The sequence below is a fragment of the Zalophus californianus genome, chromosome 5, assembly GCF_009762305.2.
Source record: "Zalophus californianus isolate mZalCal1 chromosome 5, mZalCal1.pri.v2, whole genome shotgun sequence".
Lineage (NCBI taxonomy): Eukaryota > Metazoa > Chordata > Mammalia > Carnivora > Otariidae > Zalophus > Zalophus californianus.
The window spans coordinates 93132498-93158249 of record NC_045599.1 but is presented as its reverse complement, the minus strand read 5'-3'; the positions used below and the strand labels follow the sequence as shown (position 1 = coordinate 93158249).

General features: G+C 43.1%; 1 protein-coding gene and 1 long non-coding RNA gene across 4 annotated transcripts in view; one reads left to right on the top strand and one right to left on the bottom strand.

Annotated features, from left to right (window-relative positions):
- The first annotated feature begins 1039 nt into the window (after positions 1 to 1039).
- LOC113928952 lies at positions 1040 to 25752 on the top strand. 2 transcript variants are annotated; one of them, XR_003522036.2, is made up of 5 exons: positions 1040 to 1190; positions 19463 to 19667; positions 20463 to 20525; positions 20664 to 20731; positions 24479 to 25752. It is a non-coding gene; the product is annotated as an uncharacterized LOC113928952 (long non-coding RNA). The 2 variants fall into 2 exon arrangements; XR_003522035.2 differs by having other exon boundaries at positions 20460 to 20525.
- Positions 6154 to 25752, bottom strand: part of STK10 (serine/threonine kinase 10) — a 117734-nt gene continuing 98135 nt past the window's right edge. For both annotated transcript variants that reach the window (XM_027605305.2, XM_027605306.2), the window contains 5 exons: positions 23887 to 24011; positions 22707 to 22895; positions 22103 to 22228; positions 19529 to 19642; positions 6154 to 8632 (listed from right to left, as the gene is read on the bottom strand). In XM_027605305.2, coding sequence (XP_027461106.1) covers positions 8492 to 8632; positions 19529 to 19642; positions 22103 to 22228; positions 22707 to 22895; positions 23887 to 24011 — 695 coding nt within the window. In that variant the 3' untranslated portion in view covers positions 6154 to 8491. The remainder of the gene's footprint in view (positions 8633 to 19528; positions 19643 to 22102; positions 22229 to 22706; positions 22896 to 23886; positions 24012 to 25752) is intronic.

Below are 25752 nucleotides of genomic sequence, written 5' to 3'. Positions count from 1 at the left end.
CTTAGGATGGGTAGAATTCACCAGTGAAACCATCTAGTCCTGGACTTTTATTTGTTGGGAGGTTTTTTATTACTGATTCAATCTCCTCACTAGTAATTGATATATTCAGACTTTCTATTTCTTCATGATTCAGTCTTCTAGGGTTGTACATTTCTAGGAATTTTTCCTTTTAGGTTGTTCATTTTGATGATGTTTGTATTTCTGTGGTATCAGTAATGTCTCCTTTTTCATTTTATTTGAACCCTTTCTTTTTTTCTTGATAAGTCTAAGCTTAGTTAATGGTTTACCATTTTTACCTTTTCAAGCTCTTAGTTTCATTGATCTTTTCTATTGGTTTTTTAGTTTCTCTTTCATTTATTTGTACTCTGATCTTTGTTATATCCTACCCTCTACTAACTTTGGGCTCTTCTTTTTCTAGTTCCTTGAGATGTCATTTATTTGAGATCTTTCTTGTTTCTTGATAGAGGCCTTTATTAGTATGAGTTACCCTCTTAGAACTACTTTTATTGCATCCCATAAATTTGGGGATATTGTATTTTCATTAGTCTCAAGGTATTTTTTTAATTTCTCTTGTTTTTCTTTGACCCATTGGTTTTTCAGTAGCATGTGGTATAATCTCTACATAGTTGTGAATTTTCCAGTTTTCTTCTTGTAATTGATTTCTAGTTCCATACCATTGCAGTTGGAAAAGATACTTGATATGATTTTAGTCTCCTTAATTTATTGACTTGTTTTGTGGACTAAACTGTGATCTATCCTGGAGAACGTTCCATGTGTGCTTGAGAAGAATGCATTGTCTGTTGCTTTTGGATGGAATATTGTATATATATCTATTAAATCTATATGGTCTAACATGTTATTTAAGGCTAATGTTTTTTTATTGAGTTTCTCTCTGGATGATCTATCCATTGATGTAAGTGGTACATTAACGTCCCCTACTATTATTATTTTGCTATTTCTCCCTTTGGTATGTTTTTTGGTTTTGTTTTAATTCTTCTTTTTTTCTATTTATTTATTTATTTTAGAGAGAGCTGGGGAAGGTCAGAGGGAGAGAGAATCTTAAGCAGGCTCCACGCCCAGTGCAGAGCCCAATGCGGGGCTCAATCTCACAACCCTGAGATCATGACCTGAGCTGAAATCAAGAGTCAGACACTTAACAAACTGCGCCATCCAGATGTCCCTCCCTTTAGGTATGTTAATATTTCCTTTGTATGTTTTAGTGCTCCTGTGTCGGGTGCATAAATATTTACAAAAGTTATATCTTTTTGTTGAGTTGAGTCCTTTATCATTATGTAATGTCCTTGTCTCTTATTACAATCTTTGTTTTAAAGTGGTTTTTTTTTAAAGATTTTATTTATTTGAAAGAGAGAGAGTGAGCACAAGCAGGGGGAGGGGCAGAGGGAGAAGCAGACTCCCCGCTGAGCAGAGAACCCAACACGGGCCTTGATCCCAGGACCCTGAGATCATGACCTGAGCCAAAGGCAGATGCTTAACTGACTGAGCCACCCAGGTGCCCCTGAAGTGTTGTTTTATTTATATATCCCTACCCCAATTTTATTTTGGTTTCCATTTGTGTGGGACATCCTTTTTTATCCCTCTACTTTCAGTCTGTGTGTGTCCTTACATATGAAGTGAGTTTCTTGTAGGCACCATGTGGATGGGTTTTATTGTTTTTATCCATTCAACTACTCTCTGTCTTTTGATTGGAAAATTTAGTCCTTTTATATTTAAAATAATTATTGATAGGTATGTACCTATTGTCATTTTGTTCATTGTTTCCTGGTTGTTTTGCAGTTTTTATCTCTTTCTTCTCTTGCTGTCTTCCTTTTGGCTTAATGACTTTATTTAGTGGTATGCTCAGGTTCCTTACTTATTATCTTCTCTGTATCTATTATAGGTATTTGCTTTGTGGTTACCATGAGGCTTGCATATAACATATTCATATATTCATAAGAATCTGTTTTAAATTGATAATAACTTAAGTTTGAATGCATTTTAAAGCTCTGTGTTTTTACTCTCCCCAGCCTATGTTTTATGTTTTTGTTGTCACAATTTTACATTTATCTTGTGTATCACTTGACTAATTATCATAGTTACAGTTATTTTTACTACTTATTCTTTAACCTTCATACTAGTTTTACAAGTGATTAATCCACTACCTTTACCATATATTTACTTTTCCGGTGAGATCTATTCTTTCATGTTTTCTTGTTACTAATTGGCACCCTTTCTTTTCAGGCTAAAAAGTACATTTAACATTTCTTCTAAGGTTAGGTTAATAATGATGAAGTCCTTTAGCCTTGCTCATCTAAAAAACTAGCTCTCCTTCAATTCTAAATAATAAGTAGAGTATTCTTGGTTGGAAGATTTTTTTTTTTCCTACATTTTGAATGTATCATGCCACTCCCTCTGATCTGCAATGTTTCTGCTGAAAAATCTGCTGATAGTCTAATGGGGGTTCCTTTGTGCCTAACAAATTTTTCTATTGCTGCTTTTGAGATTCCTCTCCTTGTCTTAAACTTCTGACATTTTAATTATAATTTGTCTTGGTGTGGGTCATTTTGAGTTTATCTTCTTTGGAACTCTCTGGCTTCCTGGATCTGTATGTCCATTTCTTTCCCCAGGTTAGGGAAATTTTGAACCTTTATTTCTTCAAGAAAAATTTCTGCACCTTTCTCTCTTCTCTTTCTGGGACCTCTATAATGCAAATGTTAGTCCATTTGATGTTGTCCTATAAATCCCTTAAGCTATGTTCACTGTTTAAATTCTTTTTTTCTTTTTGCTGCTCTGGGGAGTTCCACTACTCTGTGTTTGAGTTCACTGATCTTTTTTCTGCTTCATCTAGTTTGCTGTTGAGCCCTTGTAGTGTATTTTTCAGTTGAATTATTGTATTCTTCAGCTCTGTGACTTCTTATTTGGTACTTTCTCGTGTTTTCTATCCATTTGTTAAAGTTCTCACTGTGTTCATCCATTCTTCTCCCAAGTTGAGTGAGCATCATTCATCTCCCAAATTGGGTGAGCATCTTTATGACCATTACTTTGAACTCTTTATCAAGTAAATTACTTACACATTTCATTAAGGTTTTTTCCTGTTTTATCTTATTCTTTTGTTTAGAATATATTCCTCTGTTTCCTGATTTTGCTTGACTCTGTGTTTGTTTCTATGTATTAAGTGAAACACCTACCTCTTCCAGTCTTAAAGGAGTGGCCTTGTTTAAGAAATGAGTGTTATTGTTCAGCCTTGTCTAGCTCTTGGTAGGCTCTTGAACCTTTAAGATTCCAAGCAGCCTGTCTTATTTTTAATATAAAGCTCCCATTGTTGGGGGTGTGCCAAGTTCTATCTGCCCTAAAGTGGAGGATCTCAGCACCTAAATTCAGGCTGATTGGAAGCCAGACCTTCAGGTAGCAGCTTTTGAGTATGCAAATATATATAGTACTGTGGGACCACAAGCATGAACCCTGCTAGCCACCAGACTAGGTGATCTGGAGGTGTTCCATAGATGACATTAGCAAAAATCAGGGCTCCAGACAAGTGTATATTCTCCTTTCTGGGAGATACTGGAGAGCCGGAACAAGGCAGAGGGAGAGCACAAAGGTTGTGTCCCCCAGCCTACATTCCCTGAGAGCATCTCCATAGGCCTCTAGATGTGTGCTAAACCTGGAAGCCTGTGCCTCAGGCAAAAGCTCCAGGAAAAACATACACACTTCTTTCACAGAAAGACTGGGGGTGTGTTTCAGTCTACTGTCTGTGCAGTAGTGTTTTGGGGGTGGTAGTCTGCCAAGAACTGATTGTTACAGTCTGGAGGGACGCTGGAACACAACCCTCCCTTAGTCCCCAGATTCAGGCAATCAAGAGGCATCCTGTGGGAAGCAGCCCCCAAAACTGGGGCACCAGACATGACCAGTGCACTGACTACATGTACAAGCTCCCCTTGCAGAGATCCTGGCATTTTGGCCAGCTCCAGATTTGTCCCCTCTCTAGGATCAGCAAATGCTCTCAGGGTAAAATACCAGAATCATCTCCTTGGCCTTCTGTACTTGCTTCAGTCCTGACTTTTTAAGTCTTCACTATCTTATAGATCTCTTGTGCCTTCTAGTAGACATGTTTAGTATTTCTGCCGAGCTTTTCTAATTGTCCTCAATTTTAGAGGACTGGTCTGAATTACCTCGTCTGCCATCACTGGAAGTGATGTTTTTAACTATCAACACAGTGGTTAATCAGACCTAGTCAACATCTCTGATACCACAGTGGGTTAATATATATCCAGTCTTCAGCCCCCAGATCGCCGCTGCTCCCTTTTCAGACCCTTGCTGGCACAAGGGGCCCAGACAGTATCTCAGTGTTGCAACATGCTGGGACCTGGCTGTTTAGGGATCAGGTAGAGTCTTATTCCCTGCCCTTATGGAGCCTGCAGTCTGTCCATTCCTTCCTAAAGCCTCCAACCTTTGTAGGCCATCATTCACTTCAACGTCAACATTCTCTCTCCCCAGCTGGTCTGTTGAGTTGCTACTGTCATGATTTCAACTGTCCTTCCCCTGAGTAAACTCCTTTCCAGACTTCTTACTGCCCTTGGGTTGGAAAGGGTCACTCTGAGCCCAGGCATGCCGGTCTGGCCCTGTTCTCTCCAGCCTCATGGCTCATAAACCACTCATACCCCAGGCCCTGAATGTGTTCTGGCACATAGTAGTTTGTCCTCCAAGACTCAGTGTCCCCACCTCTGGTAGCTCTTTCCTGGTTCTCTGAGGCTGCATCAGCCCGAACAGACGCTCTGCTTCTCCAGGTCTGTTTCCTCGGCAGGGCAAGTATTTTGAAGGCAATGTCAATGTCTTACTCATTTCAGCATCTCTAGCACATAGTACATAAGTGGTATCAGTTCAAGTGGAATGATCTCATTTCTCAAGTTCCATGTATCCCTTGATGCATTTCTTCTTCACCTGTTTCATAAATCCTTTTTCCTGGGAATTCCAGTCACTTTTCTGTCCCTTAATGGGAGGCATGCCAGCTACTGGTCTGCTTGCACCCCCACCTCCCAACACACTGAGTTCACAGACCTATGGGATACCCTGACAGTGGACCGCCACCTGCTGGTCAGTAGGTTTTTAGGACAGTGACAGCTCAGGGCTGCAGACAAAGTAGGGGTCCTTAATTTTAAGGCATTCCATAAAGAATGTAAAACGCTTCTAAGAATAGTATTGTCAGATCTACAATATAAAGCACATAGATTACAAGTGAAACAGTCATAATGAAATGTAGGTATCAGAATGTTAGAAAACATATATTGCTTATAGATGTGATATGTATGTATATATAATGTGATACACACATCTCAATCTTACATAACAGGATCTAGTGATGTCTAATAACTACTGTTATTTCAAAGTGATGAACAAAAATTTTGAGATGTCTGCACAGCAGTCTTGTGAGATGAAATCTCTGATTTCTACTGCGGACAGTCCCAGGGACTGCTTATACTACTAGAGTTGGTTGCCTACATCCATACAGACAGGAAGTACTGAATTTCAGTTAGAGGTTACTCAAACTAAAAACCAAATCTTTTCCCATCCAGGTACAAAGACACCCTAAATTCTACCCTCTGATCCCTTGTTGGTGATAGGGGAGGTCTGTGGACTCGATTAGGAACCCCTGAATGGGGCTTCAGAGGCATGGCGGAAAAATGCATTTAAATACAGTGACTCTTACTGAGTGTGTAATGGGCAGCTGCAAGTAGGAGAGGAGGTGTGGTGGAAACAGCACCTCTAGGTCTAAGTTTGAATTTCATAGGCATCATTTACCAGTATTGTGAAGTTTGGCCCAACCTTCCCCTTGCTGTGTCCATTTCCTCGTCTATAAAATAGGAATGACAAGGTTTTCCTCACAGGTTGTTAAAAGGATTTAATAAGCTAACATGTGAAAACTCCTGGGGTTTGATGTTAATGAGAATGTTAATGTTGTTAAATGTCTGTAGAAGGCGCGCGCGCACACACACACACACGTACACATAACTTCTTACAAAACAGAAACCCACCCCAAAGTCTGACTGGCTGTGTGACTCAGAGAGGTAGTAAACCCTTTCTCGCCTGGCAGATGTGGATAAGTTTGCCCTGCTGTTTCCACCCTGATCTAAGAGAACAACCACAAATGCAAATAGTCTCTCACCTTGTTGTTTTATTAGAAGCATATTTACATTCTTGCAGTTAAAGTTTGCAGAGAAAATTTTACAAAAGTTCTGTATAAAGTTTTGAAATGACATAAAAATAACTTCTATCCTTTATAAAGGGAAAATATAAGTTAGTTATATTTACTCTGCCAAAAACAGACTGAAAACGAGGAACAGTTCCATCTGTCCCTTACAGAGGAAACATTAGCACAGGGCATGAGGAATACTGTGTGGGCCTTCTCACTGATGGGTATGCACGCTGGCTCCATCATGAGGCTGGAGGACCCAACCAGCCCCTCTCCAGAAAAGACAAGGGAGCTATCAGGCCTTGGGCAGCACGGAACAGGGAAGGAGCAAATCCTTAAGTCATGTAAATGATGAGCCAAATAGGGGAATGATCAAAGACTTTCATCTGAACCGTGGCATTTCACCTGAATACTCTCTCTCACACCCCAGGCTGCAAAAGGCAATATTGTAAACAAAGCCAGTATCAGCCCTGCCTGACCATTTGCCAGTGCTGGCCTTGTCTGGTGGAACTCTGTCAATGTTCTGTAATTACACTGCTGCTAGTTCACATTTTCCCAGTACCTGTGCACCAAAAGGAATAGAAGGGGACGATGGTTTCCCTTATCTCACATGTATGAGACGAGAAAACTGTCCCATCTGGGTCAAATACTGAAGCAGACAAGCTGAATGTTCGCCAGCTTAAGAGGACCCCTGCCTTCCCACAGCCCCCAGAGCATCTTCACTGTATACATAAGCCTTGGGAACCCCGAGTCTCTTCTTGTTGCATGGCTACCCACCCTCCCCAAGATCCAGTTCTAACCAGCACCACAAAAACTTCAAGAGAATTGCTTTAGGACCAAGCATCAAACCTTAAACATTTAGGAGTGAAGGAAAACATCGTCCCTGGATCTTAGCCACTCCATCACCAGCAAAATGGTACCCAGACTTAATATATCATCCATGGGATTCCTCAAAATTACCTTCGGTTTTGTTTTAAAGCAGGTATCTTCCTATCGAAGCCATTCATTTATATTTGTTTCAAGTTAGAAATCAAAGTGAACAAAGTTTTCTTTGTAGATAAACTGAATGCCTGTTTAAGCATGACTTTTACCAGGTTATCTACATCCAGCAGCCTGTGGGAATCAGAATCTGTTGGAGGCCAGCTGAGTAACCCAAAGGCCCAGGATTCCATCTGAGATACAGAAGCTTTGCATCCGCTGTGTTGCTGGGGACAGGAAGCATTACATTTCTCCTTGAGGCTTTTTCTTCCTCAACAGAAATCCCAGTGACCACCAGCCGGTGTCTCCAGTGTAAGGCCAGACTCCTGCTAGAGGGAAGCAGCCTTCCCATATCACCGGCAGCCAGGATGGGCAGGCGTGAGACAGCAATAGCCTAAGCACAGTCTTGTGTGGTGCGGAATTTACCCCTGAACACAGGAGCCTATTTGGGGGCCAAAGGGAATCACAGACTGGCAGCTCAGCCTGTACCATTTATGCCAGCACCCAGCACGCTTCACACCAGTGGCTTCACCTACACATGCTCGGTGGCACAGGCTCAGGCAGTGAATGTGTTTCAACCCACCTGGCACAAGAGGCCTAGGGCAGAGGCAAGCCTGGGTAATGCCAGGGAGCCAAGCCCTATGTATGTGTATGCAGATGTGTCAGGTAAGGCGGGGGGGGGCACAAGATGGCACGAAACACCCAAGACCAGCAGAATGAACAGTTCAGGCTCTCCTCGATCCCACTGTTGTAGATATGGCCTTGTCTCAAGAGAAAAGTAAATCGGGGGTTACTGGAAGGATGAGGGCACCCCCTGAGCAGCTGGCTGCAGGGTGGGCTTCACTAGGAACCAAAAGGTCTGCTAAGAGTCATGGTTTTTGTCTGATACTAGAAGGAATGGCTGAAAAGCTGGCAAGAATCACAATATGGACAAACTCATCATAACCAGCGGCAGCACTTTGTGCCCACAGACAGCAAAACGGGTGTTTCGGCAAACAAGAGGGCCTCAAGGCTGCAGAACACCATTCCTCCTGGACCCTGACCCCACTAGCAGCCCAGGTCACTGACAACTTGGAGAGATGTGGGGCTCAAACAGGACATACATTAGGATCAGGCCACACATCATAAAACCTCGCCCGCCATAAGAGAGCGAGAATTAAGGAACACTAGCATGAGTCTGTTGGGCACAGCTGGGGTAGCACAAGGCAAGGGGCTGGATTCAAGTTGTCATGGAAGCAAGAGGGAAGGGGGGGTCCTGAGTTACTTGTTCACAGAGAATGGGTGGGCCTTGGAAGCCCCCCACCCTGGAGCCCCAGCCCCAGCTGGCTGTTAAGAAGTATCCACAGAGCTGTAGGGGAAGAACTTGGTGGCCTTATTTGGGGTGGTAGGGTTCAGGCATTCTGTCTCCTCATTCATTTTGAAGAACATCTCCTGTTCTCGCTTCTTCTGGTTCAGATCTTCTTCCAGAGCCTAGGACAGAAAGAGGGCAGACAGAGTTCAGTCAGATCCCATAGGACAGGTCTCCCAATTATAGGACCCCCACCAAAGTGGCCTTCTCTGGAAACTCGCCCACCCTCCGGGCCTTTAGTGCATGGTAACTTAGTCTTCCCTCTTTCCTTTCCCAGAGCCGGTCACCCAGAAGATAGGTACCACCTCTTGCTTCCTTCTGCCACAGCATACAGGAGTTTGCTGTGGGCCAAGGGCTAGTGTTTGGTGAATGCCAACTCAGTGAGGGGGGGAAAGGGGGCAGATGCCAGTCTCCTGGCAGGAAAACAGCCAAATGAATGGAGAAAGACCCAAGGTAGAAAATGGACAGATTTAACAGCAGGAGGCAGGGAGGTGGGGGGGTGGGGGTTGGTGGGGGCAGAATGTCCAAGTACATAGTGTTCCTAATGAGAGCACTGCCCCACAGAGGTCATCCAGGGCATTGTTTTTAAAATACATGTGCCTTCACACCACCCCCTGAGATTCTGATTCTGAAAATTTGTGGTAAGACAGGGGTTCTGTGTGTTATAAAAACAGAAGCAGAGTGTCTAGTTGACCATTACTGCAGGAGCTTCCCTGGGGCACATGCAAGTTTATCTAGATAAATTGGATCCTACCAGAAAAATGTCTTGAGGGGTCTCCAGTAATAGGCATTCAATTAAAAAGGGAAGCAAAGTGTACTGGAAAGAACATGAGCTTTAAAGTCATACCAAATTCAGCTTTCTTATTACCAGCTGTGTGGCCTTCACATATCACCTTTCTTCCTTTGTAAAATGGCAGTATCACTACCTATCTAGCAGGGCTGTTGTGAGGATTAAACTAAAAACTAATGGTTCATAATTATTGAGTACTTCTACATGTCAAGTGCTATGCTAAGTGCATTACATCTTATTCAGTCTTCACCCTATGAGACAGATACTATTATTTCCATCTTATAGGTGGAGAAACTTAAGCTCAGAGAGCTTAGATCACTTGCCCCTGGTTACTCAGCTAGCTAGGGGCACAGCCAAGATGGGAACCTACCTCTAACTTCAGAGTTAAAGCTCTGAAACACTGTGGTCCACCATCTGCAAGGCCGGGCACACACCCGAGATGCACAGTAAACGTGGCTTCATTATTAAGCATCTGACCATCAGCCCGATTTCCTTATTTTCACTAAGAAGTAACTATGCTCACAGGATTTGACCAGCCTTCTATTATGTGTCTTTTTTTTTTTTTTTTTTTAAGATTTACGTGTTTATTTGAGAGAAAGAGACAGAGAACGAGCAGGGGGAAGGGCAGAGGGAGAGGGAGACAAGCAGACTCCCCACTGAGCAGGGAGCCTGATTTGGAGCTTGAGCTCAGGACCCTATGACCAGAACTGAAATCAAGAGTCGGACACTTAACCAACTGAGGCACCCAGGCGCCCCTATTATGTGTCTCTTTTTAAGACTATTCTTTGAATGCCCTGAAATAGTCTCAACAAATAATTACCAGATCCTCCCTTATGCTCTTACTCCTTTAGTAGTACTAAATTCTAGTGAGTTCTCTATACTTCAAGGAGAGATGGGGAAGGGACACTGGATCACAATACCAATCTTTCCAATCTGTTATAGGATGTCCGTGTGAAGGCAGGCAAGGTATTTGAAGTCATGCCTCATCTTGGACTTGACGGATTTGAAATTTCTGGTAATTCACACAGATTCTTGGCTCAAGTTCTCCTTTGCTGGATGTATTAATATTAAAGTGTTCGTGATAAGCAAACATTATATATAAGCAAGGTAAAAGTAGTACTGTTTTAAGCTTTTGTAACAGAAGTTACAAGATCCAGTGCCTGTGGGAGGCAGCCAAACGAACTGAGTAAGTGAAGACAGCTAGGTGGAGGCAGTGAGGAGTGGTGGGGACGGTGGTGCGGTGAAGAGCACATGCTATGTCTGAAGAAGGTGGTTTCTTCTTAGCTCCAGCTGATGTCTGTCATGTGGTATGACAAACCCAGTGTTGCTAGAGCTCCTGGGTTTTCAAAAGAAACTGAAACTTAGGATTTTTATGTATAATATCCTTACACAGACATTCCTTGCAGATATTGTGGGTTTGGTTCCAGACTACCTCCATAAAGCAAATATCACAATAAAGTAAGTTGAATGAATTTTTTTATTTCCTAGTGCATATAAAAATCATGTTTACCAAAACAAGTTATGTTTATAGCATACTATAGTCTTAAATGTGCAACAGCATGGTCTAAAAAGAAATGTACACACCATAATTAAAATGTACTTTATTGCTAAAAAATGCTAACCATCATCTGAGTTTTTAGCAATTCATAATGTTTTTGCTAGTGAAGGGTCTTGCCTCAGGATTGATGGCTGCTGACTGAACAAGGTGGTTGCTGAAGATTGGGGTGGCTGTGGCAATATTTTTTTATTATTGAAGTATAATTGACAACATTTATATTACTTTCAGGTGTACAACATAGTGATTCGACAATGCTGTACACTATGCTATGTTTGCCATGCTAAGTGTAGTTATTTCTTAGTTTTTATTATTGAAGTACACATACAAGGCAGTTTCTTAAAAATAAGACAACAGTGAAGTTTGCCACATCGACTGACTCTTCCTTTCACAAACAATTTCTCTGTAGCATGTGATGCCATCTGACAGCATTTTACCCACAGTAGAACTTCTTTCAAAATTAGAGTCAGTCCTCTCAAACCCTGCCTCTGCCTTATCAACTAACCATGCGATATTTCCAAATTTTTTGTCATTTCAAAAATCTTTCACCGAGAGTAGATTCCATCTCAAGAAACCACTTTCTTGGTTCATCCATAGGAAGCACCTCCTCATCCATTTAAGTTTTGTCCTGAGATTGCAGTATTTCAGCCACACCTTCAGGCTCCACTTCTAGTTCGTCTTGCTGTTTCCACCACGTCTGCAGTTATTTTCTCCACTGAAGTCCTGAACCCCTCAAAGTCATCCATGACGGTTGGAATCATCTTCTTTCCAAACTCTTGTTCATGTTGATATCTTGACCTTTTCTCATGAATCACGAATGTACTTAATGGCATCTAGAACGGTGAATCCTTTCTAGAAGGTTTTTGACTTACTTTGCCTAGATCCATCAGAAGAATTACTGTCTATGGCAGCTACAGCCTCACGAATGTATTTCTTAAATAATGACACTTGAAAGTCAAAATTACTCTTGACCCATGGGCTGCAGAATGGATATTGTGTTAGCAAGCATGAAAACATTAATCTTTTAAACCACCACCACCACCAACCTCATTAGGGGTGCCTGGATGGCTTAGTCAGTTAAGTGTCCGGACTCTTGGTTTCTAGCTCAGGTCATGATCTCAGGGTCGTGAGATCGAGCTCCACGTTGAGCTCTGTGCTGGGCATGGAGCCTGCTTAAGATTCTCTCTCTCTCCCTTTGCACCCCCCACCCCTGCTCACACACGCTCGTGCTCTCTCTCTCTCAAAAACAAAAAAACATCAATCATGTACATCTCCATCAGAGCTCTTGGGTGACCAGGTGCATTGCCAATGAGCAGTAGGTCTCAACAGTAGGCTTAAAATAGTAAACCATGTTGTGAATGGATATGCTGTCATCAAGGCTTTGCTGTTCCATTTAGAGAACAAAGGTAGAGTAGATTTAGCATAATTCTTAAGGGCCCTAGGATTTTTGGAATGGTAAATGAGCATTGGCTTCAACTTAGAGTCACCAGTTGCACTAGCCCATAATAAGAGTCAGCCTATCCTTTGAAGTTTTGAAGGCAGGCACTGACTTCTCTCCAGCTATAAACTCTTCTTCTAACAGAAGGCTGTTTCATCTATATATTGAAAATCTGTTATTTAGTGTAGCCACTCCCATGAATTATCTCAGCTACATCTTCTGGATACCTTGCTGCAGCTGCTTCTACATCAGCACTAGCTGTTTCACCTTGCACTTTTGTATTCTGGAGACGGCTCCTTCCATTAAGCCTCATGAACCAAACTCTGCTAACTTCATACTCTTCTTCTGCAGCTTCCTCACCTCTCAGTCTTCACAGAATTGAAGACAGGTAGGGCCTTGCGCTGGATTAGATCTTGGCTTAGGGGAATTTGTGGCTGGTTTGATCTACAAAAATTTTCTCCATTTCAGCAATAAGGCTGTTTGGCTTTCTTATCATTCATGTATTCACTAGAGTAGTACTTTTAATTTCCTTCAAAACTTTTCCTTTGCGTTCACAACTTGACTATAACTGTTTGGTGCAAGAGGCCAGATTTTCGCCTATCTCAGTTTTCAACACTGCCTTCCTCACTAAGCCTAATTATTTCTAGCTTTTGATTTAAAGTGAGAGCCGTGCAACTCTTCCTTTCACTTGAGCACTGCAAGGCCACTGTAGGGTTATTAACTGGCATAATTTTGATATTACTGTGTCTCATGGAATAAGGCCTGAGGAGAAAGGGAGAGAGCCAGGGGAATGGCCAGTCAATGGAGCAGTCAGTCATAAGATACACAATTGGCCATCTTATTTTTTTTCCTAAAGTATATTTTATGATTTATTTTCTTGAAGTATAGTTGACACACAATGTTACATTAGTTTCAAGTGTACAACACAGTGATTTGACAAGTCTATATATTATGCTATGCTCCGCACAAGTGTAACTACCATCTGTAACCACATAATGCTATTATAATACTCTTGACTATGTTCCCAATGCTGCAACTTTTATCCCTGTGACTTATTCATTCTACAACTGGAAGCTTGTATCTCCCACTCCCCTTCACCCATTTTTGTCCATCCCCTCACCCTCTCCTCTCTGGCAACCATCAGTTCTCTATACTTATGGGTTTGTTTCTGCTTTTTGTCTACTCTGTTCTGTTTAGATTCCACATATAAGTGAAACATACTATATTTTTCTTTGTGTGTCTGACTTATTTCACTTAGCATAATACCCTCACATTGTCTGAAATGGCAAAAAAAAAAAAAACAACTCATTTTTCATGGCTAATATTCCAGTGTGTGTGTGTATCACATCTTCTTTATGCATTCATCTACTGATGGACACTTGGGTTACTTCCCTATCTTGACTATTGTAAATAATGCTGCAATAAACATAGGGGTGCACATATCTTTTCCCAAATTAATGTTTTTGTTTTGTTTTCTAAATACCCAATCATGGAATTACTGGAGCATATGCTATTTCTAATTTTTGGAGGAACTTCCATACTGTTTCCCACAGTGGCTGCACCAACTTACATTTCCACCAACAGTGCACAAAAGTTCCTTTTCCTCTGCATCCATGTCAATACTTGTTATTTCTTGTCTTTTTAATATGAGCCATTCTGAAAGGTGCAAGGTGATACCTGCTTGTGGTTTTGATTTGCATTTCCCCAGTTGCTTCTCGGCCTTTTGGCTAAGATCAAGTGTGATTTGCATTTCCCTGATGATTAATGATGCTGAACATCTCTGTTCATGTATCTGTTGGTCAAATGTCTGTCTTTGGAAAAAATGTCTATTCATGTCCTCTACCCATTTACTATTTGGGGTTTTTTGGTGGTTGTTTAAGTTCTTTATGTATTTTTGGATATTAACCCCTTCTCAGACATATTATTTGCAAATATCTTTTCCCATTCAGTAGGCTGCTTTTTCATTTTGTTGATGGTTTCCTTTGCTATGCAAAAAGCTTCTTAGTTTGAGGAAGTCCCAATAGTTTATTTTTGCTTTTGTTTCCCTTGCCTTAGGAGACATACCTAGAAAAAAATACTATTACAGCCTATGTTAGAAAAATTACTGCCTCTGCTCTCTTCTAGGATTTTTATGATTTCAGGTCTCACATTTAGGTCTTTAATCCATTTTGAGTTTATTTTTATATGTAGTATAAGAAAGTGGTTCATTTTCATTCTTTTGTATGGCTGTCTAGTTTTCCCAACACCATTTATTGAAGAGAGTGTCTTTTTCCCCATTGTATATTCTTGCCTCCTTTGTCATAGATTAATTGACCATATAAGTGTGGGATTATTTCTGGGTTCTATTATGTTCCACTGATCTGTGTGTCTATTTTTGTGTCAGTACCATACTGTTTTGGTTATTCCAGCTTTGTAGTGTATGTTGAAATCTGAGATCCTGTTACCTCCAGCTTTGTTATTTTTCAAGATTTCTTTCACTATTTGGGGTCTTTTTGGTTCCATACAAATTTTAGTATTATTCTAGTCCTGTGAAAAATACTGTTGGTATTTCTATAGGACTGCATTGAATCTGTAGATTGCTTGGAGCATATGGACATTTTAACAGTGTTAATTCTTCCAGCCCATGAGCATGGAATATCTTTCCGTTTGTTTTTGTCATCTTCAATTTCTTTCATCAATGTCTTATAGTTTGGGTGATTCCTAGGTATTTTATTCTTTTTGGTGCAGTTATAAATGGAATTGCTTTCTTAATTTATCTTTATTGCTACTATGTTATTAGTATATAGAAATACCACCAATTTCTGTGTATTAATTTTGTGTCCTGCAGCTTTACTGAATTGATTTAGTACTTCTAATATAGTTTTTTTTTGGTGGAGTCTTTAGGGTTTTCTATGTATAGTATTATGTCATCTGCAAATAGTGACAGTTAAAAGGCATCCAAATTGGTAAGGAAGTATTTAATCTTTTTTTTAGCCCATTGCTGTGGCTAGGATTCTCACTACTATGCTGAATAAAAGTTGTGAGAGTGGGCGCACTCTCCTTGTCTTATTCCTGATCTTAGAGGAAAAGTTCTCAATTTTTTACCATGGAGTTATGATGTTTGCTGTGGGCTTTTCATATATGACCTTTATTATGTTGAGGTATGTTCCCTGTAAACCCACTCTATTGAGAGTTTTTATCACCAACTGATGCTGGATTTTGTTAAAGCTTTTTCCGCATCTACTCAGATGATCATATCACTTTTATCCTTCATTTTGTTGATATGTATCATATTGACTGATCTTGCATCCCCAGAAAAAAATCCTACTTGATGATGGTAAATGATCCTTGTTGAATGTGGTTTGCTAATACTTTGTTCAGAATTTTGGCACTTTGTTCATCAGGGATATTGCCTGTGGTTTTCTCTTTTTTTAGTGTCTTTGGTTTTAGTATACGGATTAATTCTGGCCTCCTAGAGTGTACTTGGAAGCTTTCTTTGCTCTTCTATTTTTTAGAATAGATTGAGGAAAATAATCTCTTCTTTAAATGTTTGGTAGAATTCACTGTGAATCCATCTGGCCCTGGGCTTTTTGTTGTTGTTGTTGTTGGTACTTTTTTGATTACCAATTTCATTTCATTCCTAATAATTGGTCTGTTCAGATTTTCTATTTCTTCCTGATTCAGTTTAGAAGATTGTCTCTAGGAATTTATCCATTTCTTCTAGGTTGTCCAGTTTGTTGGCATGTAATGTTTTGTACTGTTCTTTATAATCCTTTATATTTCTGTTGTGCTGGATGTTCTCTTTCATTTCTGATTTTATTTACTTGAGTCCTTTCTCTTTTTTTCCTGACAGACTGGCTAAAGGTTTATCCGTTCTGTTTAACTCTTCAGAGAAGTGGCTCTTGGTTTTCATTGATTTTTTTTTCTATTGGTTTATTTATTAGTCTCAATTTCATTTGAAGCTCTAATCTTTGTTATTTCCTATCTTCTATTAACCTTTGACTTTGTTCTTTTCTAGCTCCTTTAGACATAAGGTTAGACTGAGATTTTTTTCTTGTTTCTTGAGATAAGCCAGTATCACTATAAATTTTCTTCTTACAACTGCTTTCACTCTGTCCCAAAGATTTTGAATCATTGTGTTTTCATTTTCATTTGTGTCTATTATTTCCTCTTCGATTTCTTCGTTGACCTATTGCTTGTTCAGTAACATGTTGTCTAGCCTTCACATCTTCGTGTTTTTTCAGTTTTCTTCTTGTGATTAATTTCCAGTCTCATACTGTTGTGGTTGGAAAAGATGCATGATATGATTTCAGTCTTCTTAAAATTTATTGAGACTTGAAGTTCACCATCTTTTGTGGTCAAGTTTCATGGCACCCCAAAACAATTATATAGTAACATCAAAGATCACTGATCAACAAATAATAATGAAAAGTTTAAAATATTGCAAGAATTACCAAAATCTGACACAGAGACATGAAGTAAGCAAATGCTATTGGAAAAATGACACTGATAGATATACTCACCATGGGGTTGCCACAAACCATTAGTTTGGGGGGGGGGGACACAATTGTCTGTGAAGTACAGTAAAACAGGTATGCCTGTACTTAATTTAAAGGTTGGCAACTTTCTTTTTCTTTTTTTTAGATTTTATTTATTTATTTGAGAGAGAGTACGCCAGCACAAGCAGGGGGAATGGCAGGTAGAGGGAGAAGCAGGCTCCCCACTGAGCAAAGAGCCTGATGCGGGGCTTGATCCCAGGACCCTGGGATCATGACCCAAGCTGAAGGCAAATGCTCAACCGACTGAGCCACCCAGGTGCCCCAAGGTTGGCAACTTTCAAAAAAATGTTGAGATTTCTTTATGTTGGCCAAACCTAACACCTATAAGCCAATTTCAGTTTGTGACCTCTGCTATAGCAATAACAATTTAATTATCATAGCTACCACTTTCTGAGCAGAGAGGTTTAGCAACTTGCCCAGGGTTTCACAGCTAGTAATAGGGGAGTCAGGACTGTACTACATGCGTGTCTTACTCCAAAGCCTGTGCTCTGAAGCACTATAGGTAGGTCTCTTATACCTACCACATATAGTCATCTATATGAGTCTGTCACCTTTTTTCTGTAAAGGGCCAGATTATAAATATTTTCAACTTTGCAGGCTGTGAGGTCTCTGTCACAACTACTCAACTGCCGTTGTGGTGCAAAATCAGCCAGAGACAATATGTAAACAAATGAGCTTGGCTGTGTTCCAATAAAACTTTATTTATAAATATAGATGGTAGGCCAGATATGGCCCATGGACAATAGTTTACTAACACTTGCTTTAAGGGAAGAAATGTTATCTACATTTTGTAGCCCTAAAAAGCAAGGTTGAAAGGGAAGACTTGTCTGAGGCCATATTCTGTGTTCACTGTCACCCAAGCAACACTTTATTGCCACTACCAGATATTCTGTACTTACTTGAAAGAAGTAAGTCTGAATTTTTCTAAAACTATTCTGCAGTGTACAGTCATCTCCCCTGCCCCTGTATAGCTCAGGACTGTAGATTATAATGCAAGAAAAAAACATTTATATGACTTCTGGTTCAGTGTTCCAACAGTAACCCAGATAGCTGATGACAGATGGTTCTACAAAGAGTTCTGCAAAAAAGGACGCCTGGGTGGCTCAGTTGGTTAAGTGTCTGCCTTTGGCTCAGGTCATGATCCCAGAGTCCTGGGATCGAGTCCTGCATCAGGCTCCTTGTTCAGCGGGGAGTTTGCTTCTCCCTCTCCCTCTGCCCCTCCCCCACCGCTTGTAGTCTCCCTCTCTCAAATAAATAAAATCTTTTTTTTTAAAAGATTTTATTTATTTATTTGAGAGAGAGAGAGAGAGAATGAGAGAGAGAGAGAGCACGAGAGGGAAGAGGGTCAGAGGGAGAAGCAGACTTTTTTTTTTAAGATTTTATTTATTTGAGGGGCGCCTGGGTGGCTCAGTTGGTTAAGCGACTGCCTTCGGCTCAAGTCATGCTCCTGGAGTCCCGGGATCGAGTCCCGCATTGGGCTCCCTGCTCGGCGGGGAGTCTGCTTCTCCCTCTGACCCTCTTCCCTCTCGTGCTCTCTCTCTCTCTCTCTCTCTCTCTCTCAAATAAATAAATAAAATCTTTTAAAAAAAAGAATTCTGCATAATAGCAGCCCCACAGGCAAAATCCAATGCAGCTCCCAAGACATACACTGTGGTACCTCCCCTAAATCCAGGTGCCCTGGAAATAATGAGGCAGTTGCTAGAGGCAACATGATCATTCATTTTCAAACTCTCTCTCAGGATGTGCCAAGGATATAGAACACCCACATAAGAGAACCAGGTGAACATTTATTTCCTGATACCAGAGTCAACCTATGTCAGCAGGAGCATTATTGATTTCAAAAGTCCCAACAGGCCGTGATTAGAGAAAATGATAAACATAGGCCTGCTAAGAGGAAGGTCTGGGACCGTGGCCAGCTTCCAGACAAAAAGCTCCATTAGCACAGATAGGGAAGCCTCACTTCAAGGACTCCCAAGGCCATTAGACAGCTGAGCTGGGCAGCTGCCTCTTGTCCAGAGCACAGTTAGAACAAGCAGAGCGGTTGTATGATGGTGGAACAAACCTCAGGGCTTCAGGATACCTGATCAAGGGCAATTAGGGGGTAGCTCTCTCCTCAGAGAGTTTAGGAGTGGAAGGAAAGGAGTATGTCCTTGGTCTGTTCTATGAGCTGGCTAATAACTTTTTGCATCACACCCCACAATATTCACATCCACTTTAAAACTGACCACACTGAGGACCTGTAATGGTTAATTTTGTGTGTCAACCTTGCAAGACCATGGTGCCCAGTTGTTTGGTCAAACACCCATGGAGATGTCATTGGGAAGAAACTTTTAGATGTGATTAATATTTAACTCAGTAGACTCTGAGGAAAGCAGATTACCCTCCCTAATGTGAGTGAGCCTCGTCCAACTAGTTGAAGGCCTTAAGACTGAGGTTCCCCTAAGGAAAAAGGAATTCTGCCTCTAGACTGCCCTGGGACTCAAAACTGCAACATCAACTCTTCCCTGGGTCTCCAACCTGCAACCTGCCCTGCAGATTTCAGACTTAGCAGCCATCCACAATTGTATGAGCCAGTTTCTTCAAGTAAATCTATAAATCCGTATCTTATTTATATCTGTATTCACATTGTAGGCAGACACCTGTGGTTCAGCATGGAGAAGAGCCTACCACCGAGCCCACAAGCCCAGACATGGTTACCTTTTTGCGTGGCCGAAGCTTGTCCCGCCATTCCTTCAGGTTCTGGTTATGGCTCTCATCTAGAGCCTTCAGCTTCTGGGTTTCATGTTCTACCAGGAGGTGACACTTTTCATTCTGGAACAAATTCCAGACAGAACAGGTAAGAAACTCAGAAGGCAGAGGTGGAGAAGGCTGCAGCGTACCTCATGCTGTAGTCGTGATGGCACCAGCATTATGTTCATTTCTTATTTCTTCTCCTTGATTATAATTTATATGAAACTCTATAAGTACATAGATACCAAGATATGCCTGGAGGAATATTTCAGAATATTCCTGTTAATAATTCTTATTATGTGATGGGATCTGCAGTAATTTGCAGCTTTCTTCTTTGTGCTTTTTTGCGTTGTTTGAATTTTTCAACATGAACATATGTCACTTTAACAAAACTATAAAACATTAACAATAAATAAAAATAAGTCCCCTAATCCCACCACTAGAGGCAAACCACTGCAACAGTTTAGATGTTCTCAATATTGTTTAGCTCACCCTGTATATACATTTCTGAAACCTGCTTCCCCCAACCCTTAACATTATAATGTAAACATTTCTACAAAGAATTAACATTTTTCATAATCATTTTTAATGCCTACAGAATATCCCACAGTGTGGATTCATCAAGTTTCCTTAAACATTCCCCTATGTCTGGTCACTTAGGTTGCTCTTAATTTTCACTATTTTAAATAGCATTGTATTTGTGCTTTGGACTGAATTGTGTCTCCCCCAAATTCATATGTTGAAGCCCTAATGCCCAGTGTGATGGTATTTGGAGGTGGGACCTTTAGGAAAAAATTAAGTTTAGTTGAGGTCCTAGGGGTGGGGCCCTCATGATGGGATTAGTGTCCTTAGAAGAGACACTAAAGAGGTTGCTTTCTCTTTCTCTCTTCCATGTGAGGAGAAAGCAAGAAGGCAGCCATCTGCAAGCCAGGAAGAGAGGCTTCACCAGAACCCAGCCGCACTGGTAAGCTGATCTTCCAGGCTCCAAAATTGTGAGAAAATAAACTGTTGTTTAGGCCACCCAGACTGGTATTTCATTATGGCAGCCAGAGTTAAGATTCACTATATATGTAATCTTCTGTATTGTATGTCATTTCTTCAGGAGAAATTTGTAGTAAGGATGAGGACATGGACCTGAATGAGACACTCCCAACATTACCGTTCTCTGAGGTAAGTTATCCGTCTCACAAAAGTTATGTAGAATTTCTCATAGGCAAAAGGGACAAGTCCCTGTTGATTCCTCACAGAGAATATAAAGTAAGGGACAAGCGCCTTCATCCAGATACCTCAACGTTTTGGGCTGGAAGAGTGAAACCTATTGGGGGATTTTCATTTTGGGCTTCTGACAGTTTAGAAATCGGTTTAGTTAGAAACAGTACTCCTAGCAGCATGGAGTACCTTTGACCTGCCAGGAGCTGGGCCCCTGGGACTTTATATGGGTTCTCTTAGTTAATGCTCCCAGTAACTCCATGAGGCAGGGATAGGAAAACAGATGCAGAAGGTGAGGGGGTTGGCTAAAATTCACACAGCAACAAATGGCAGAGTCCCTACCTGACAGGCTTCAGCGCCTGTCATGTTTTCTCCACACCTCTCTGCCTCTCCCGAAATTGCCACATGGGTCCAATAGCCTGAGCAATTTCCTGAAATCAGAGGTTTGAGTTGGCCCATCCCTCAGGTATGGCAATGCCTTGCTCCACCACAAGGGGGCGCCAAGTACCAGCTCCTGGGGTGGCGCCCCGCAGGCATGGGGCAAGCTCAGGAGTCAGGAATCTTGACGAGGTCAGGATCTCCCCGGGGAAAGGGGTCACCAAGAGGTTGACAACATCAGGATACCCTTCCCTGATCTCAGTGGGAAAGCTGTGAGCCTCTTGCCATTAAGGATGGTATGAGATGTAGGTTTTTGTGGGTGTTCTTTGTCAAATTGAGGAAGTTGCCCTCTGTTTCTAGTTTACTAAGAGTGTTCTCATGATTGAGTGTTGGGTTTTGTCAGATGCTTTTTTGCATCTGTTGATGTGATCATGTGGTTCTTGTTTAGCTTGTTGATGTTCTGGATTACACTGATTTTTGAATGTTGAGTCAGCCTGGGATAAAGCCCACTTGGATTCTTTTTATATGTTGTTGGAGTCCATTTGCTAATATTTTGTTGAGGATCTGTGCATCTGTCTTTACGAGAGAGAGTGGTTTGCTGTTCTCCTTACTTATAATGTCTAGTTTTGGTATGAGGATAGCTGGGACACCGTGTCCCAGGACACAGTGATGACCAAGAAATCCAGCAGCATGCCACTGCCAGGCCCCAGGCAAGGCACTTTCAGTCAGTTATCTCATGTACAGAGCCTCACTCCAGTCCTACAAAGTAGGAATTCTCACCCCCACCCCATACCCGTTCACAGCCTGGGAGGGGATGGGATTTGGCCAATATTACACAGAACGATGGAAACGGTCTTAGCCCAGGCTCCTTTGATGAGAGTCTTTGGTCCCTGAGAGTGGACTGCTTTGAGGGAAACTGAGGCAGTCCAAGAAGGGGGGCAGGGAGGGCTGTACCTGCAGCTGCTGCAGCTCACTCATGTTGCTCTCACACTGTGCCATCATGTCCCGCATCTGGTTCTCATGTTTTTGCTGCTGCTGCAGCCGCTCTGACTTCTGCCTCTTCTCCTCTTGCTGGGAGAACTGCAACAGAGAGAGGGTGAGTGCCTCAGAGGGCCACAGGCCTGGCCGGGGGACCGACCTCCACCCGTCAGAGGGGCTGCTTTGTGCACAACCCGAGTTGTGCCCTACAGCATTCAGGCTATGCATGCCCTCCTCCTGAGTTGAGACCCAGGCTGGTGGGGACACAACATTGTGTTGTTGTGACATAGGCCCACGGCCACTGACTCCACGTCCCCAAGACTCAGGGGTGACACGCAGGGGGCGTCTTAGTAGACAAGAGGAAGGGGTTTACCAGCAGAGGAAGCCACAGGACTGAGGCACCAGCATCCGAAAGGGAACGTGAGCAAGCTTCTTCCTCTGTCCAGCAGAGCAGGGGCTGATGAGGGTGTGACTGGCACTCCTCCTCCAAGACCCAGTGCTGCAGCTTATATTTTCTATTCCCCCATCCATATAAGGTTCAGGCCCCACCAAACCTGCAGCACACCCACAGGGCCCCCACCTGCTTGATCTTCTCGCGCTGCTCAGAGGCACTGCCTGCGCCGTTGATGTGGAGGCTCTTCTTGTACATGGCCATGCGCGTCTTGCCCTCGCTCCTCTGAATCTTGGGCAGCCGTGCTTTCTCCTGCTGCTGCCGCACCTTCAGCTGCTCCATCATGCGCTGATTGTAGCGCTGCATCTGCTCCCGCTCCTGAGGGGACAGCCAGCCGGGCCTGAGGCCACGTGTGCTCTGGGCCCCGGGGGGTGTGAGGAGAGGCCCAGGCCCCATGTGGCCCCAAATGCTCAGCAGAGCAAGGCTGCTATCATTTTACTTCTACTGTTCATTTTTAAAGTGAGAACAGAAAATGTTACTTTTTGTTAATGTTTTGGATTTTTACCTTCTAAATGCCTTCTTGTATCATCTGTGGTGGCAGGCCATTAAAGCTAATACTTCAGGGCAAAATGTACACTAACAGGGACAGTTCATCATTCTTGATGGCAGGTGTCAGTTAAAAGTCTTACTAAATTTGAGTTTTTCCTTCACCTAACACATGTTTGTATTTCAAAACTTGGCATGGCCATCATCTCCTCCAAGGAGCCTCCCCTGACTTCCTAGCCAGGGTGGGCACCCTCGTTAGAGCCGCCATAGCCCTCTGCTGACCGTCATCACTGCATTTAGATTAGGAATTGTAACTACCCACTGACTGTACATGCATACCTCGGCTTGTCTGTCTCGGTTCCCACTAAGGGCACCAAGCCAAGACAGACAATCACACAGAAGTTGAGGGTGCTCTGGCCACACAGAGCAGGGGCCCTTGCCTGGTCTGAGGGGGTTAAGGAAGGCTTCCTGGCAGAGGTGGTGTTTAAGTTGAGACTTAAAAGCATTCTGAGGGAATGCATGTGAAAGAGATAAGGGGAAAATGGAAAGATGAAGGAAAAGGGAAAAAAGTGAAAGACACACCCTAGGGAGTCCATGAGGGAGCTCCCGTCTGCTGCCCTGCATGGTCTCCCCTATTCCTGGCCCCTCCACCTGAGGCAGGACATCCCAAGAACCTCCCTGGGCCTCACCATGACCAACACCTGGCTCCTCTTGGGGGCACAGCTCGTATTCAAGGGGCTCCCCGTCATAGTGTGGCCTCACCACCCTACCCAGCTCTTTTTGTGGCAGCCCTGGTGGCCCGCCCAGCCAGGGACCTCCTCACCTTCTCGTGCTTGCGCACCAGCTCATGCCGCTGGAGAAAGTACTGGTCTTTGAGCTGCTGCTTCACCAGTTGGTGCCTCTCCTGCAGGTGATGCTCCTCCATTTCCCACAGGGCTGCCTCCCGGTCTGTGGAGGATGAGGCCTGATGAGATGCTAATGGCCAGAACCCCACTGGGCCCTGCCCGGCATCAGATGATAGCTCCCAGGGGAGTGGTACACCAGGAAGTGACTGGAGTCAGAAGCCAGAGAAACCAGAGACCTAGGCTGGAGCCCAGCTCATTCACTAGGATTTGGGACAGGCGGTAAACCCTCTCCGGGCTTCCATTCCTGCCTCTACCAAATGGGTACAACCACACCACAGAGGGAGAAACGTTCTTGGGAGACATGTTTATGTTCAGTGTTTCTTAATGGGCAGGTGGGAAGGGCTCATGAAGCACCATGAAGAGGACAGGACAGCCCTCTTGTCACTATTCCCTCCTTTGGAAAATGGGGGACACCTCCTTGGCCACTGTACGTCCCTTATATATACATGATTGAGACAGAAGTATCTGGCATTTTATCACTGGAAGTCTATTATCTGATCCTCTGCTCAGCCACAGGCAGGGAGCTGGTGTCAGATGAAGACCTCATGCCCTGCAAGACACAGAGCGGGCTGGTGCTCAACCCACTAAGAATGGTCAGTTCATTGCACTGCCTTCTGATCTGTGAAAACCGATAGCCGCCCACAGTACATCGGAATGGTGATTTGGCTTCCTGACCAAAATCAGAACCACTGCCCCACAAGTAGGGTGGTTCTTCTCGACATCATGGGACAAAAAAAGAAAATGCGGGCTTTCCTGAAACATCTATGGCTCCTCAGAACGTCAGAACATCCAGGACCCCATTTTGCTGCCCCGCACCCAAGTACTGAGGCATCTACACTGCTCAGCTGTGTGGGCCATCACAGCGCTGGCTGTAGCTTCTTCATTGTGTCAGGAAGCCAGAGATGGTGCTGGTCCCCTGGCCCCATGTCTTTTGCTTCTTCACGACAGGCTGCACCGTTGGCTCAAAAGCCCACAGGCGCCACACTCAAACTTTCACCCATCCAACTGTTTTACATGTAGCTCAAACAACAGATTTTTGGCCATTTAGAGCCCACTTGCTTTTGCACACCCCCACAAAACACCAAACATCTGCTAGGCAGAGATGAGATAAAGCCAGGGCTACAGAAAGACCCTAAGCCCTGCTGCCCTTCAGAGCTCTACCCTAGGACCCCCTTGCTGAGTGACCCCATCCAGATACAGAAGCCTTCTCTCCCCAGGAGTTTCTCTGCCCTCCTTCTGGGAGTGGCCCACACTGGGGTCTCTGGAAGGTCCCGTGCTGTGAGGGACCCGCTGGTGTGCAAACCTGTCAGAGCCCCCCCCACACCAGGGTGGTTAGGAGCTCAGCTTCAAGAGGAGATCCGTGGTCAAGGCCCACTCTACCACCCATTAGCCGAGCAACACGAGTCAAAGCACAGTCGTTCTGCAAGCCTCCGTTTTCTCGTCTACAAAAATGCCTCATTGCATTAAGGTGAAGATTCAAGGAGATTGAGCCATGAAGACTGCACACGGCCTGGCAGATCAGTCACTCGATATGTGATAGCTCTTATAAGGGGCTCAATACTGTCCCCACCCCCGGCACCCTGTTCACCTGGTGTACTTATTTACAATTTCTACCCACCCTACATCCCTCCCTCCCTTACCAGGAATAATGCTGGTGACAGCCGGTATCTGTGCCTCAGTTCTGACTTCAGTGGGAGCTGTCCCCATGTTTCACTCTGAAGGATGCTGTTTGGTGTTAGGATGGAGAAGAACCTAGCAGTTCCTAGCAGAGCCCACTCTCTGGC